Raw genomic sequence first — 14684 nt, forward strand, 5'->3', positions numbered from 1 at the left:
TTTTTGTATTTTTAGTAGAGATGGGGTTTTGCCATGTTGGCCAGGCTGGTCTGGAACTCCTGACCTCAAGTGATTTGCCAGCCTCGGCCTCCCAAAGTGCCAGGATTACAGGTGTGAGCCACCGCACCTGGCCTTCCTATGCTTTTTTGTTAAACCCTTCCACAGGACTTTAATGTTCCTACTAAATTTCATCTTGTTAGATTTAGTCTCTGCTCAGTTTGTCAAGCAGTAGATAAGGCAACCCTTCCTGCTTCAGGTCATCCACAACTTCCATTACTGCCGCTGTATTCTTATCCAAGTCACTGATGGCACCCTGAATTGGCTGGCCAGGGCAGGAGGTTTGGGCAGGCCCCTAGCAGCCTCTTCTGCTGGTCCCTCCTCTTCATCAGCCACCTCTGGGCTAGTCTTTAATAAGCCTCAATGCTATCATCCAGCATTGATTTCACTTTCGCATCTAAGATGTGAATTGTCAAATGCCCTGTTGAAATCTGCATTTGCTATATCTGCAGCATCCGCCTACCTGGTACTCCTGCAAAAAAGAAAGATACTGTGTAAATCTGGTACTCTCTTTTCCTTTAGTGTCTAATCACAAAATTTCACTTAGTGCTGATTAAGCTCACTGGACTGTAATTTTCAACTCCATCTTCTGTCCTGTGAAAATTCAGCACTCCTTCCCCTTTTAGGACTTCTGGCACTTTGCCTGATTTTCCCAGATTTCCAAGGGAGGAACTCAGTGGGTTTTCACTTTCATTGTCTTGTTTAAACCTTACATCCAGTTTGGCAGATGATATGCCCATTTGTTTTATCCCGTAATTCATGCTGCCAGATTTTTGGCGTCAGGATCACAATCCTACTCATATGAAACCCACTCAGGTAGTGCTTTTCTGCCATATTCCACTTCCTTGTGATATTTAGAAATGTCTTCTTAGCCTGTTTCCATAGAGAATGGCAAGAGCCCTCAAGTAGAGGCCACACCTAAAATTAAGCTTGATAATGGAATGTATGTTTTTCCTTCGGTTACTCTCCGCTCTTTCCCTTTTCCATCCCCTTTCCTTTTGTTTTCCTTCCCACTCTGCACCTGCCACCTGGCCCCCAAGGAAATTAAGGGCTCCTCTTCTAGTGTGAAATGCTGGCTCCCTGAAAACATCATTTTAAAAAGCATGTTAATAAAGTAAAGCCAAGTGTATTACGCACTGCGGTCAAGAGCTCTAACTCACAGTCTAGTCTTCCGAGGAGGAAGGGGAAAAGCAGGATATTTATGAGGATTCTGGCGTCTTGCTTAAGGCTGGCCTTTCAATGCAGGGCTTGAGTAGGGTTAGGCCAAGTTGATAATATAATAGTCCAGGGTTGGGGAATAAATTAGAAGTGTCGAATGTTATTTTCTAGTCTTGGGTTCTTAGGTGGGTTTCTTAAATTTTCTGAGCTTCAGGTTCCTCATCTGTGAAAGGGTTAGATAAGATTCAGTGAGATAATGTGTGACTGGCACATAGTGAGCTCGAGATAAATTGCGCTTTTGTGTGCATCAGTCTCATTCCCAAAGCCTAGGCTTTACGGTCATGCGGCTGCCCGACCCCCGAGGGCACAGCGGAATCCGCGAGCTTGGTGGGGCGCTGCGCTGCGCCCCTCAACCGGCAGAGGCCGTCAGAGCGCCCTCGGTCCAGACGGTGCCCGCCTCTTCCACCGCCTCCCCGCGCATGGCTGCCCCGGCGGCTGCCTGACCGTCGCCCGCCACCTCGGCGGCCTCGCAACCTGTGGGAGCCCGCAGCCATCGCAGACCTAGAGGGCACCTGTCTCTTATACACATCTAGATGTGTATAAGAGACAGGGGTGGGATGCTGCCGTCTTTGGAGAGCCTAGTGGTGCTCTAGGGTTGTCGGCACATTGTTTCAGTCATTTGGCGTTCTATGCCTCCATAGCCTCGAAGATTACCAAATTGAGATCGTGGAGAAGGGAGCTAGTAAATGAGGTTAGGTGGAAAAGGTGGGAGAACTAGGTGACCTGGGCTTGGAGCTGTGGGGAAATGGCCACGGGAGCCTTCTTTGAGCCTCATCAGTAGTGCATAGTCTGAGGTTTTAGGGACTTTGCAGAGGACAGAGAGTCAGCACTGGGGACGTTTCCTGCATTACTCTAGCCCTCACTGCTAGGTTACCTGAGTCAGGTATCTTAATCCCTCTGGCCTCACTCTTCTCAAGTGAGGGAGTTGGGGTACATTCACACAGCAAGTTGCTTGGGACCTGTGGGCTGGGCACTGGCTCACCATAGACGTCTCTTAAACACTATACAAAAATCTCAGTTCGGTGGAAGACAGATCCATGCCGATTATTGTGGAAGCATGACACAGCTTGGAGCTGTTGAAGGAGGATGATTTGGGGGTTGAGTATTTTGCAGAAAAGTGTCAGTATGCAGGGACACAGATGACAAGAGGGTGTGGGGTTTGGAAACTGCTCGAAGCGCCTTGTGGTTGATGGCTGCTAAGGTAAGTTGGGGGCAGATCGTGGGAAGGCTGAAGAGTTAGTGCTGTTTCCTGAAGTTCTCTGATTCTCAAAGGCCTGTTATCTCACCTCCATCCCCCAATTCTCATGGGAATCACTGCCTTGGTAGTTTTCCTACTGCTACTGACGAGAATGTGTGACCTTCCTCAGGAAATGACTGTGGTCGGTAATACTGGACCCTTAGAGATCTTCAAGAAGTGGGGGATCAAGATCACCAGATCTGAGTTTTAGAAAGAACACTGCCTGCAGAGGGACAGTAGCTCAAAATGAGCAGGTACTGAAGTCAGACTGATAGGTACTCACCATGGTCTGTATGCGGAGGGCCTGAATAAGGTAGAGGCATTGGAGACCGAGAGGAGGTCTTTGATCTGTGTACTGACTGCCTTTCAATTCTCATGTTCTGTAATTCCATATTATTAAATGCCAGAAGTGCCTAGTAATGTTTGGCGATGGTTCTCCTTGATGTTTAAGGATCCGGGGAGGGGGTGTTGTTTGGGTGGAGGGAGATGAAGAAGTGCTTATTAATTAACTGAGATTGTACTAAAGAGTTTTGCTAGGTCTGTAATTATTTTCGTCAGTTTCTTAATCTTCAGAATGCTTGTGAAGGAGATGTACTAAAATCAAAAGTGAATAACTTCCGTTCTTCACCATTGTGAAGTAGGATCAGACTTTTTTTAGTTTACGGTACCTGGACTTTTAGGTTAATTGTATCATAAAAGATTTCTTATTTTTCTTGTGGTGAAAGTTTTATCTTGTGAGAAACTAACCCTGCCTTTTACTTTCACTTCTCCAAATGCATGTCTTATAAGTTATAGATAGGGCCTGTGGACCTGCCTCATTATTTCCCTTGTGAAGTAAGGATAACGCAGTAGAATGTCATTTTAGATTTTAGAATTTGCTGCCTTTACCACCCTCTCCTCCCTACCCTCCCAACCACTCTTCCAGCAAAGTCCTTTGTTTATGAAAGCAGGTGAGACCTCAACAGCAGACTTTGCATGAAATTCTTAGTTGTTCCATGTCATGTGAGTGTCATGCCTCCCCATCCTTGCCCAGAATAAACAGTACACCTTTGTCTTGCAAACATCCTTTGTAGGTGAAGATGGTTCTGGTAAAACAACCCTCATGACTAAACTACAAGGAGCTGAGCATGGCAAAAAAGGAAGAGGCCTAGAATATCTCTACCTCAGCGTCCATGATGAGGACCGAGATGGTGAGTGAAGCATCGATCCCATGGTAAGGGGGTGTATGCAGGACTCTGACTGCTTCCTTGGGTGCAGTTGTTGCAATATGGCCAGGCATTCTCAGTTTTCTGTTTGGTTCTCAGAGAGTTAATCACAGAGAATAGATGAAGTATATGTCTTCTTAACCCACTTAACCCACTTTCCTTTATAGAGTATGTTAGCAAAACTGGGGAATGGGACACTTAGCTGTTGCTCTGGCTAGCCTGCCCTTAAAAAGAGATACTGAAGGTAAATTTTCACTTACCCATAAAGGTGGTAAGAAAGATTTTTTAAAGCTTTGGAATTTTGAATGAGAGAAATGTTTAGCTGTCCTGGGGACCATTGTTACTCTGCCTGGTTCTAGTAGAGAATCTGAAGTTGGTGTGGTTTAGAGTGTAACAATTTAATGTATATTCATAGGAGAGTTTCCTGAGTCTCTTTGTGACAGTTTAGAAATGGTAATTTCTGCTGGATTTGATGACTCCTGCCGTAATCACAGCTACTTAGGAGGCTGAGGTGGGAGGATCACTTGAGGCCAGGAGTTGGGGGCTGCAGTGAGCTATGTCCATAGCAATCCACTCAAGCCTGGGTGACAGAGCGAGACCGTCTCTGTTTTTTAAAAAAGAAAGAATGAAAGAAATGCTCATTTTCTGTGTTTCTTCTGGTAGAGGAATAGATTCTCAGAGGTGGGAATGTTCTTTAATTCCTCATCTTTAAAATGTGAGTAGTAATAGTTTCTGCTTAGAATGATTAAAAGCACATGATAAACACTCTTATAAGGATTACATATAATTTAAAAATTTTTTCTTATAATTGTGAGTTGGAGTAATGGTTTTGGGTTACAACTGCTCAGTAATGCCTCCTTTATAATCTTTTGGTTTTACGTTAGATCTTTTTTTTTTTTTTTTTTTTTTTTTTTAAAATAGGGTTTTACTCTGTCACCCAGGCTGGAGTGCAGTGGCTCAGTCTTGGCTCATTGCAACCTCTGCCTCCCAGCCTCAGGTCATCCTTCCACTTCAGCCTCCTAAGTAGCTGGGACTATAGGTGTGTGCCACCACACCCGGCTAATTTTTGTACAGATGGGATTTCACTATGTTGTTCAGGCTGGTCTTGAGCTCCTGAGCTCAAGCAGTCCGCTCACCTCAGCCTCTCAAAGTCCTGGGATTACAGGCATGAACCACTGTGCCCAGCCTATGTTAGATCTTTTCAGTGACTCGAAAATAAGTAATCATTGGTACCTAGGTTGGTTGGTTGGTTTTTTTGGTAGGAAAGTTATCTGTATAACCTAAAGATAAAATGTAGTCACTAAATTACTTTCTTTAGGGCGGGCACGGTGGCTTACGTCTATAATCCTAGCACTTTGGGAGGCTGAGGCGGGTGGATCACTTGGGGTCAGGAGTTCAAGACCAGCCTGGTCAAGTTGGTGAAACCCCATCTCTACTAAAAATACAAAACATTAGCCAGGCGTGGTGGTACATGCGTGTAGCCCCAGCTACTCTGGAGGCTGAGGCATGAAAATTGCTTGAACCCAGGAGGTGGAGGTTGCAGTGAGCCGAGATTGCACCACTGCACTCCAGCCTGGGTGATAAAGTGAGACTCCATCTCAAAAAAAAAAAAAATTACTTTCTTTATATTTGCCTTTACTCATTTAAACAGTAGAGATTACAATGTGTGGGCAATTATATAACAAGGGCTGATCCTACCACCTAGTCCCCCATTTCCTTATTGCTAAAATGACAAAGTTGAACCAAGGTCCTTTCCAGCACCATGATTCCACTGTCTCCAAGAGCTGTTTAGTAGAGGGCATGAGTGACTGGGCGCAGTGGCTCACGCCTGTAATCCAAGCACTTTGGGAGGCTGAGGCAGGCGGATCACCTGAGGTCCATTCAAGACCAGCCTGGCCAACATGGTGAAACCCCATTTCTACTAAAAATACAAAAATTAGCCAGGCATGGTGGCGCACGCTTGTAATCCCAGCTACCCAGGAGGCTGAGGCAGGCGAATCGCTTGAACCTGGTAGGCGGAGGTTGCAGTGAGCTGAGATTGTGCCACTGCACTCCAACCTGGGCAACAGAGTGAGACTCTGTCTCAAAAAAAAAAAAAAAAAGTTGAGGGCATGGGTAGAGTCTCTTGTGTAAGGACAGAGGCATTTGGGTACCCATCTAAGCCCACTGGAGTCTGTACATAGAGGGCTGCTGAGCCTGGCCAGAGAATCTCGCATGTGTTGAGTCTTTTGCTTCCTGTCTTTTTTGGACAGCGTGGTTACTGTGGAAAGAGCTGTGGCTTTGGAGCCAGACAGAACTGGTTCAGATTGCCATGCCTTGTAGCCAGTAGTTGTGTGGCTTTGGGTAACTGACTTAACCACTCTGTACTTGAGTTTCCTCATTTGTAGAATGGGCTAATGGTGCCTATACAAATGAGACAGGGTATATCAGGTGTAACAGTGCTTGAGACATGGTGATAACTCTAGTACCCTTTTGTTTCTTTTGAAAGTGTAAAACATGATGTAGATAATCTGTGAATCTCTATAGCCTCTTCTGTTTCAATATACCATAAGCATATTTCATGCCAGAGCATCGTGCTGACCACATTTATTTGCCTTTAAGTATATTTTAACTTCTATACAGATTTTTTTGAGGTTACCTTAAAAACTTCTTGGTCTCTGCATTTATTGGATTTTTTTTAGGCCACCCACTTGCAAGTTCCTGTTTGATGGAAGAATTGCCCTTATCTGTTGTTAATTATACATTTTCCAGCCCTAGTCTTTTTTATTGTGTGGTGTGATTGAGTTATAAATATACACTTCACAGGCAGTTACCCAGGTAGAGAAAATAGTCTCTGGCTTATACCTAGTTTGTGGTAGAATGTGACATGTCAAAGGACCCCTGCCTCCAGGTTTGCGGGCATCTATTTAATGCTACACATTAAACTCCAAGCACATGGGTGAGTTACGTGTAGTGGGCAGTAGGGAGAGAGGCTGAAAAAAGGAACCATGCCTGCGGTTGGGTAGGCATTGAAACCCACAGACTTTGGGTACAGAGCAGTATTTTTGAGGACATTCACAGAACCCAAACTAAAGCCGCTAAAATAGAGTTTGAAAGTATAGCTAGATTTAGATACTTTATACTGTTGACACAAAGTCATGAATATAAATTTTTTATAGCATGTTTATTAATTGCTTATACAAAAGTAATTAATAGAAGATAGGGGTTTTTTAAAGTATATTTTTCTAAAAGAGGAAGATTGGATTTTTTTGTTTGTTTTGTTTTCTTTCTTTTTTTCTTGTTTTTGAGACAGGGTCTGGCTCTGTCATCCAGTCTGGAGTGCAGTGGTGCCATCTCGGCTCACTGCAACCTCCACCTCCTGAACTCAAGCAATCCTCCCGCCTCAGCCTCCCGAGTAGCTGGGACTACAGGTACATACCACCAAGCCTGGCTAATTTTTGTATTTTTTGTAAAGACGGGGTTTTGCCATGTTGCCCAGGCTGGTCGCGAACTCCTGACCTCTAGTGATCCACCCTCCTTGGCCTCCCAAAGTGCTGGGATTACAGGCATGAGCCACCGCGCCTGACTGGTTTTAAAGTATTTGTTGGAATTTGTTGAAAAAGAAGCTAATAGGCCAGGCGCGGTGGCTCACGTCTGTAATCCCAGCACTTTGTGAGGCTGAGGCAGGCGGATCCCTTGAGCCCAGGAGTTCGGGACCAGCCCGGACAACATGGTGAAACCCCATTTCTACTAAAAATACAAAAATCAGCCAGTCATGGTGGCACACACCTGTAGTCCCAGCCACTCAAGAGGCTGAAGCATGAGGATCGCCTGAACCTGGGAGGTGTGGGCTGCAGTGAGCTACACCAGTTTGGGCACACCACTACACTCCAGTCTAGGCAACAAAGCGAAACTTGATCACAAAAAGAAAAAGTATTAATAGTTAATAAAAAGTATTAATAAGTATTAATAGTTAATTATTAATAGTTAAATATTAATAAAGCATTAATAGTTAATAAAAGTATTAATAATTAATAGTTAATGATAGTTAATAGTTAATAATTAATAATTAATAGTTAATAGTTTTTGATGATAGTGCTCAAGATACTTTTATAAAAAATAGTTCTGCTGGGCACGGTGGCTCATGCCTGTAATCCCAACAAGGCGGAGGTGGGCAGATCACAGGTCAGGAGTTCAAGACTAGCCCGGCCAACATGGTGAAAGCCCGTCTCTACTAAAAATACAAAAATTAGTTGGGCATAGTGGTGCACTCCTGTAATCCCAGCTACTCAGAAGCTGAGGCAGGAGAATTGAAGCCTCGGAGCTCTAGGAGATTGCAGTGAGTTGAGCTTGCACCACTGCAGTCCAGCCTGAGTGACAGAGGGAGACTCCATCTCAAAAAAAAAAAAGTTCTCAAAGATAACTGAAAATTTCTAAAAATATGTTATAAAATTGTCCAGGCGTGGTGATTCACACCTGTAATCCCAGAACTTTGTGAGGCTGAGGCAGGCGGATGACTTAAGGTCAGGAGTTCGAGACCAGCCTGGCCAATGTGGTGAAACCCCATCTCTACTAAAAATACAAAAATTAGCCAGGCGTAGTGGCACGTGCCTGTAGTCCCAGCTCCTTGGGAGGCTGAGGTAGGAGAATCGCTTGAACCTGGGTGGCGGGGGAGGAGTGGCAGCGGTTGCAGAGAGCCAAGATCGTGCCACTGCAGTCCAGCCTGGGTGATAGAGTGAGACTCTGTTTCAAATAAATGAATAAATTTAGATAATTGTCTTCGGCAGTTAGATCATCCTGGTATTTGTTTGCAACCATGTTTCATTAAATCTTAGCACTTGCACATTTGTGTGAATATATTTTAATAGAAAACAAAAAGTACATACAAAGTAGAGAGTGGTTTCATGAGCCACAGTGTACTTGTCACCTTGCTTCAACAATTACCAGTTCTAACTGGGTGCACTGGCTCAGGCGTGTAATCCCAGCACTTTAGAAGGCCAAGGCGGGAGCATTGCTTGAGCCTAGAAGTTTGAGACCAGCTTGGGCAACATCGGGAAACCCTATCTCTACAAAAAAATTAAAAAATTAGCTGGGAGTGGTGGCTTGTGCCTGTGGTCCCAGCTACTCGGAAGGCTGAAGTGGGCGGATCACTAGCCCAGGAAATTGAGGCTGCAGTTGCCACTGCACTCCAGCCTGGGTGTCTCAGACCCTGTTTCAAAATAAATAAATACATACATACACACGTATCAATTCTTGATCAGTTTTATTTCAACTGTACTTTTACTCTTTGCTTTGTTTACTCCCCAGTAGATGATTTTGAAGCAGATTTCAGACATTAAATTTTATCTATGTACACTGCCATAAAGATGTCTAAAATAAGGATTTTTTAAAAACATAACTATTATTATTATAACAAAAAATTACTAATTCCCTAATATAATTAGGCATCTGGTAATTCATATCTCAATTTATGTAAGTGATGATTTTATCTTCACATTTAAATACAAAGTTTCTGTCCCTTTGGCATCCTTTATAGTATGTGAATGCATTGTTGAGTGTGACCAACACAAGAAAGTCTTGTTTAAACATAGGCTCTTCAGCAAAGCTCACTGCTTCACTGATTGCTGTTATCTTAGGATGATGGATTATTTAGATTGTGGCATAGTTGACCAGTGAACATTAGTATCTTTTGATTCTTATTGAAAGCTAAGATACCCTTACTCTTTTTTTTTTTTTTTTTTTTTTTTGAGACAGATTCTCACTCTGTCATCCAGGCTGGAGTGCAGTGTGGCACAAACTCGACTCACTGCAACCTCTGCCTCCTGGGTTCAAGTGATTCTCCTACCTTAGCCTCCCAAGTAGCTGGGATTACAGCACCCGCCACCATGCCCAGCTAATTTTTGTATTTTTAATAGAGACGGGATTTCACCATGCTGGCCAGGCCGGTCTTGAACTCCTGACCTTGTGATCTGCCTGCCTTGGCTTCCCTAAGTGCTGGGATTACAGGCATGAGCCACCATACCCGGTCCGATACCCTTACTCTTTACTGCATAGACATTTTGGAAACCTTTTTAGGTGTGAACACTTCCTATATTACTGTAGTTTTTTTTTTGGTCTTTCGTTTTTTTTTTGAGACGGACTCTCATTCTGTCACCCAGGCGGGAGTGCATTGGCACAATCTCAGCTCATTGCCACCTCTACTTCCTGGGGTTCACGCAATTCTCCTGCCTCAGCCTTCCAAGTAGCTGGGATTACAGGCAAGTGTCACGATGCCTGGCTAATTTGTTTTGTACTTTTAGTAGAGATGGGGTTTCACCATGTTGGACAGGCTGGTCTCGAACCCCTGACCTCAAGTGATTCACCTGCCTCAGCCTTTCAAAGTGTTGGGATTACAGGTGTGAGCCACCATGCCTGGACCCTATATTACTGTAGTTTTAAAGGCAACAGGACCAAGGATTGCTGTCTACTGAGCATTTGGGCACTTTTTGGTTTGGATTACTAAATTTTGCATTCTATTTAGAATTCATAGCTGTCACCTTCAAGATCTTCTTGATGTGTCTGTTTCTACAGCTGTGCTGATGGTCGTTATTAGATGGTAACTAGCTTCATTCACTTTTCTCAGATCACACGCGCTGCAATGTGTGGATTCTGGATGGAGACTTGTACCACAAAGGCCTGCTGAAATTTGCAGTTTCTGCTGAATCCTTGCCAGAAACCCTCGTCATTTTTGTTGCAGACATGTCTAGACCTTGGACTGTGATGGAATCTCTGCAGAAATGGGCTAGTGTTTTACGTGAGCACATTGATAAAATGAAAATTCCACCAGAAAAAATGAGGGAGCTGGAACGGAAGTGTGAGTAAAATATAATTTTCTTAATTGGGAAATTCACTAGTCTCTTTAGATGGTTTGAATCACCTTCCTTTTCCCAATCCTAGAGGCTTCCCTTGCTTTGTGGTTTTGTTTTGTTTGCACCATTCATTTAAGAGTTCCTCTTGTAAACTTAGTAGTCAAAAGTATTCAAAGCAGTCTGTAACTCAAGTGTCACAAGTTGAAGAAAACAAATAAATATTTATTATCTTCATTGGTTTCCGTTTCAAATAAGAGTTCTTCCCTCACTCCCCAAAATGTGTTAAGTTCTGTGGATCTCTGAGCTTTTCTGTTACTCTGTGTCTGCAGAGTTAACATCAGAGGATGTGAGGGTTTGCTGTGGTCTGTGCAGCTTGAGTTCACTACCCTGGAATTCCATTAAGGCCCTATGGACCCTCATGTTGGCAGGCTTAGAGGAAGTCCTAAAAAAGACAAAGCTTTCAGCTCCTTAGTTCATTTTGGAATCCAGCAAAATATCATTTTAATTAGAAATAGGAGGTTCTTTTTTTTTTTTTTTTTTTTTGGTAGTTAACATGAAAGGTTATTTTGGACTAAGGACGTCCAAGCCCTTTTGACAACAAATAACTTTCAAATTAAAGGAAGTTTGTTTGGGGTTTTTTTTTTTTTTCTTAATGTGGTTCAGAAGCTTGTTTTTCCTTTCCCTTGCTTCTGTGCAGTTACATCATCTTCTGTCCACTTGCCAGGGAAATGGGAGGGGCAGGGGCAGGGGCTAGAGCCATGGCAGCAGCAGCAGCAGCCGTCCTGGCCAGGGCAAGCTTCACCCAGCCTGGCATATTTCCACAGGATGACATCACCCCCTCTAGTGAATTAATGAGGGCTTCTGGGGTATGGCACTCAGGATCTTCACACTTAGTGGCGCAATGGTTCAGAAATTTTGATGTGCTTTTTAAATCAAATTTCTCGCAGTGTGTTTTCTATCCTGTCCTTCATCTTGCTTCTGTCCCATGTTGGCTAAAACAGTGAGTTTAACATTTCATTCTTCGGCTTGTTGTGCATGTGTATATTTCCCTAGTCACCCGCATGTGTACTACTGTGATTGTTATGCAGCTCAGCTCATGTGTCTTCAACCACTGACCTTTCTAGATAATGCGTCTTTTTCTCTGAAATAGAGCCCTTAAGGACAACTTCTCTGAATAGTTCTGAGTCTGAAGACCTGCTTTCATCCACTGCACAGACAGCTTTGTACCCAGATGAGTGGGCTAATGCACTGGCGACTTCAGTTCTCTGAAGCTGTTTTCTTAGAGTGATAACCTTGTAGAGATTTGTTAAGACAGAAAAAAGAGAGATTGAGCCAAGGATATTGTTTTTTCCCAGATAGGGAAAGCGTCTGCCCTATACTATACCAGGTACCGGCTACTGTTCTAGGTGCTGGAGACACAGTAAATAAAATGCCTACCCCTGGGGAGCTTAAATTTCCTTGAAACACTGAATTTATTTTGTGGTTTAGTCATTGATGGCTGTTATTTAGGATTAGATTCAGCTGCATGTGACATAAAACCTGAGCTAACATAATGGCTTAAACAAGACTGAGGGCTATTCTCTCCTGTAAATGAAATCTAGAGTTGTAGGTAGTTGAGGACTGGAAAGTAGCCCTGGGAAGACAGCCGGAGGACCTTGCTCCTTTGTACTTACTGCTTTGTCATTTCTAGGGTGTGGTTCACTTCCTCCTGACAGAGCTCTAGCCTTCACATCCGTGTTCCAGTCAGCAGGATGGAGGAAGAGGAATGCAGGGCTGCAGGGGCTGCTGCCTTTTAAGGAGGCTAGGATGTGTAATCTTTACTTTGGGTTGCCATGTGTTCTAAATACCAGTTCAGTTTGGTTATAAGGAGGAAGAGGAGAGAGGACACCGTAGGGCAGCTAGCAATTGCTGGAACCATGTCTCATGACTCTGGTTAGCTTTCCATTGGCCTCTCTGCTGTCACCACCCCTTCTCAGATGTTTGGAATGGTAGCCACGTCTTTGTGTTGTATGTTGGAGGAGGCTTTGTTAGTACTGGGTTTAGGTTACATTTTAATAAAGCAGTTGGCTATCCTCTTGCCCAGAGAACTCTTCCTTTCCAGATTAATTGGACTCTAGATATTGTATGGAATGCTGTTATTCAACCTAGTTTCCAGTCCAACACCAGTCTCCAGTCTTTGATTTTGGAAAGCGGCTCCATGGCTGGCCACTGTCTTTTAGGGTTAGGTTCCCCGTGGGTTTGTATGTGTGGCAGCTGTTTGGCTGCAGGGATCATCTGAGTGAGAGGGAATAGCCACCAGAAGGTGGTGCTTTTTTGTACTTCAGTCTTCTTGTTTTATATCTGTGGCTTTTCTTGTGCTTATGTAGGACTATGGGGTCTTCTCAGGACTCTAGAACCAATAAATGAGGTAGGAGAGAAAAGTTGAGAGAGAAGCAGCAGCAGCAGTGAAGATACTCTTTGATCTTCTTGTACCCACTCCCATCTGATTGCAAAGGGAAGCCCCAGGTGGGCTGATGTCCCCTGCTGTGAAATACCATCTCACCATCTGGAGAGAAATTGTTAACACTGCAGTATGTGTATACCCAAGAAAAAATGCACGTTTTACTATCCAACTTACATCGTCCTTCCTCTTTTTAATACTGCCTTTTCACTCATGTTATGTACATTTGCTCTGCCTTCTAAATTGCTTTCTAAAATGCTAAGTTGGCCAGGCCCAGTGGCTCAATGCCTATAACCCCAGCAGTTTGGGAAGCTGAAGTGGGCCAGTTGGTTGAGCCCAAGAGTTCGAGACCAGCCTGGGCAACATGGCGAAACCTTGTCTGTACAAAAAATTAGCCAGTCATGGTGGTGCACACCTGTAGTCCCAGCTACTCAGAGGCAGACAAATTGAGTGAGCCCAGCAGGTCGAGGCTGCAGTGAGCCATGATGGTGCCACTGCACTGCAGCCTGGGCAACAGATCCAAGACCCTGTCTCAAAAAAAATTAAATAAAATAAAATGCTAAGTTATTTAAAAATATGAATTTCCTACTGTTGTTGGGCAGCCACAATTAAGTCAGTCCTCTAGAGTGTGAATAATCTAACCTAGGGCTTCTGAACTATTTGCTCCTCATGGCACAGGTAAAGTACAGCAGAAAAGTTTACAGTGCACTTTTCAGAGTTTACTTTAAACTTTCAAAAGTTTACAGTGCATTACAGAGGTAATGGGGTGGAGGTTTGTAGAGCCAGCTGTCTGAGCTGCCTGCCTCCACCTTCCCACCATAGCTTAGCTCACCTGTGAGCCTTTCTAGGCTCTGTGCTGCTCAGTGTCTGGAAAGCCCTAGTTGAGTGCCTCATGAGATCTTGGGGCATTAGATCTTGCCCAGTTAAGCCATTGTATATTTTATTGATTTGAAGATTTGTTAAAAGTGCTTTTAGAGAGAAAAATGTGAGAATATTTGATTCCTTTAAAGACCCTTCAACAACCACGTTGAGTTCTTCTCTGTTTTTGTCCAAAATGGAGTAAAGGTCACTTGACTAGATTATTTATATTGACAGTGAAGTGTTTGTGTGTGTGTGTGTGTGTGTGTGTGTGTGTTTTGAGACACAGTCTCACTGTCACCCAGCCTAGAGTGCAATGGCACGATTTTGGCTCACTGCAGCCTCCTCCTCCTGGGTTCAAGTGATTCTCCTGCCTCAGCCTCCCAAGTAGCTGGGATTACAGGTTCCTGCCACCATGCCTGGCTAATTTTTGTATTTTTAGTAGAGACAAAGTTTCACCATGTTGGCCAGGCTGGTCTTGAACTCCTGACCTCATGATCCACCCACCTCAGCCTGCCAAAGTGCTGGGATTACAGACATAAGCCACCGTGCTCAGCCTGACAGTGAAGTTGTATGAATGAGCTTAATTAAAGAGATGCTGTAGAGATGAAATATCACATCTGCACTGTAGGGTTTAATCAGTTAGTTTTCAGTTTGCTTACTATGATATGAAAGACAAAGAGCTCTCAGATAATTTCAGAAGCTCGTATAATAGTAACCTCAAATCTTTGTAAATAGAAACTCATAGTTTCGCCATGTTGCCCAGGCTGGTCTCGAACTCTTGGGCTCAACCAACTGGCCCACTTCAGCTTCCCAAACTGCTGGGGTTATAGGCATTGAGC

General features: G+C 43.8%; 1 protein-coding gene across 1 annotated transcript in view; it reads left to right on the forward strand.

The window, feature by feature from the left end:
• The first annotated feature begins 2464 nt into the window (after nucleotides 1-2464).
• The window catches only part of DYNC1LI2 (dynein, cytoplasmic 1, light intermediate chain 2), a 37978-nt gene continuing 25758 nt past the window's right edge, over nucleotides 2465-14684 (forward strand). The window contains exons 1-3 of the mRNA XM_011987905.1: nucleotides 2465-2476; nucleotides 3546-3702; nucleotides 10319-10549. Coding sequence (XP_011843295.1) covers nucleotides 2465-2476; nucleotides 3546-3702; nucleotides 10319-10549 — 400 coding nt within the window. The remainder of the gene's footprint in view (nucleotides 2477-3545; nucleotides 3703-10318; nucleotides 10550-14684) is intronic.

This window comes from Mandrillus leucophaeus, unplaced genomic scaffold (genome assembly GCF_000951045.1).
Source record: "Mandrillus leucophaeus isolate KB7577 unplaced genomic scaffold, Mleu.le_1.0 Scaffold319, whole genome shotgun sequence".
Lineage (NCBI taxonomy): Eukaryota > Metazoa > Chordata > Mammalia > Primates > Cercopithecidae > Mandrillus > Mandrillus leucophaeus.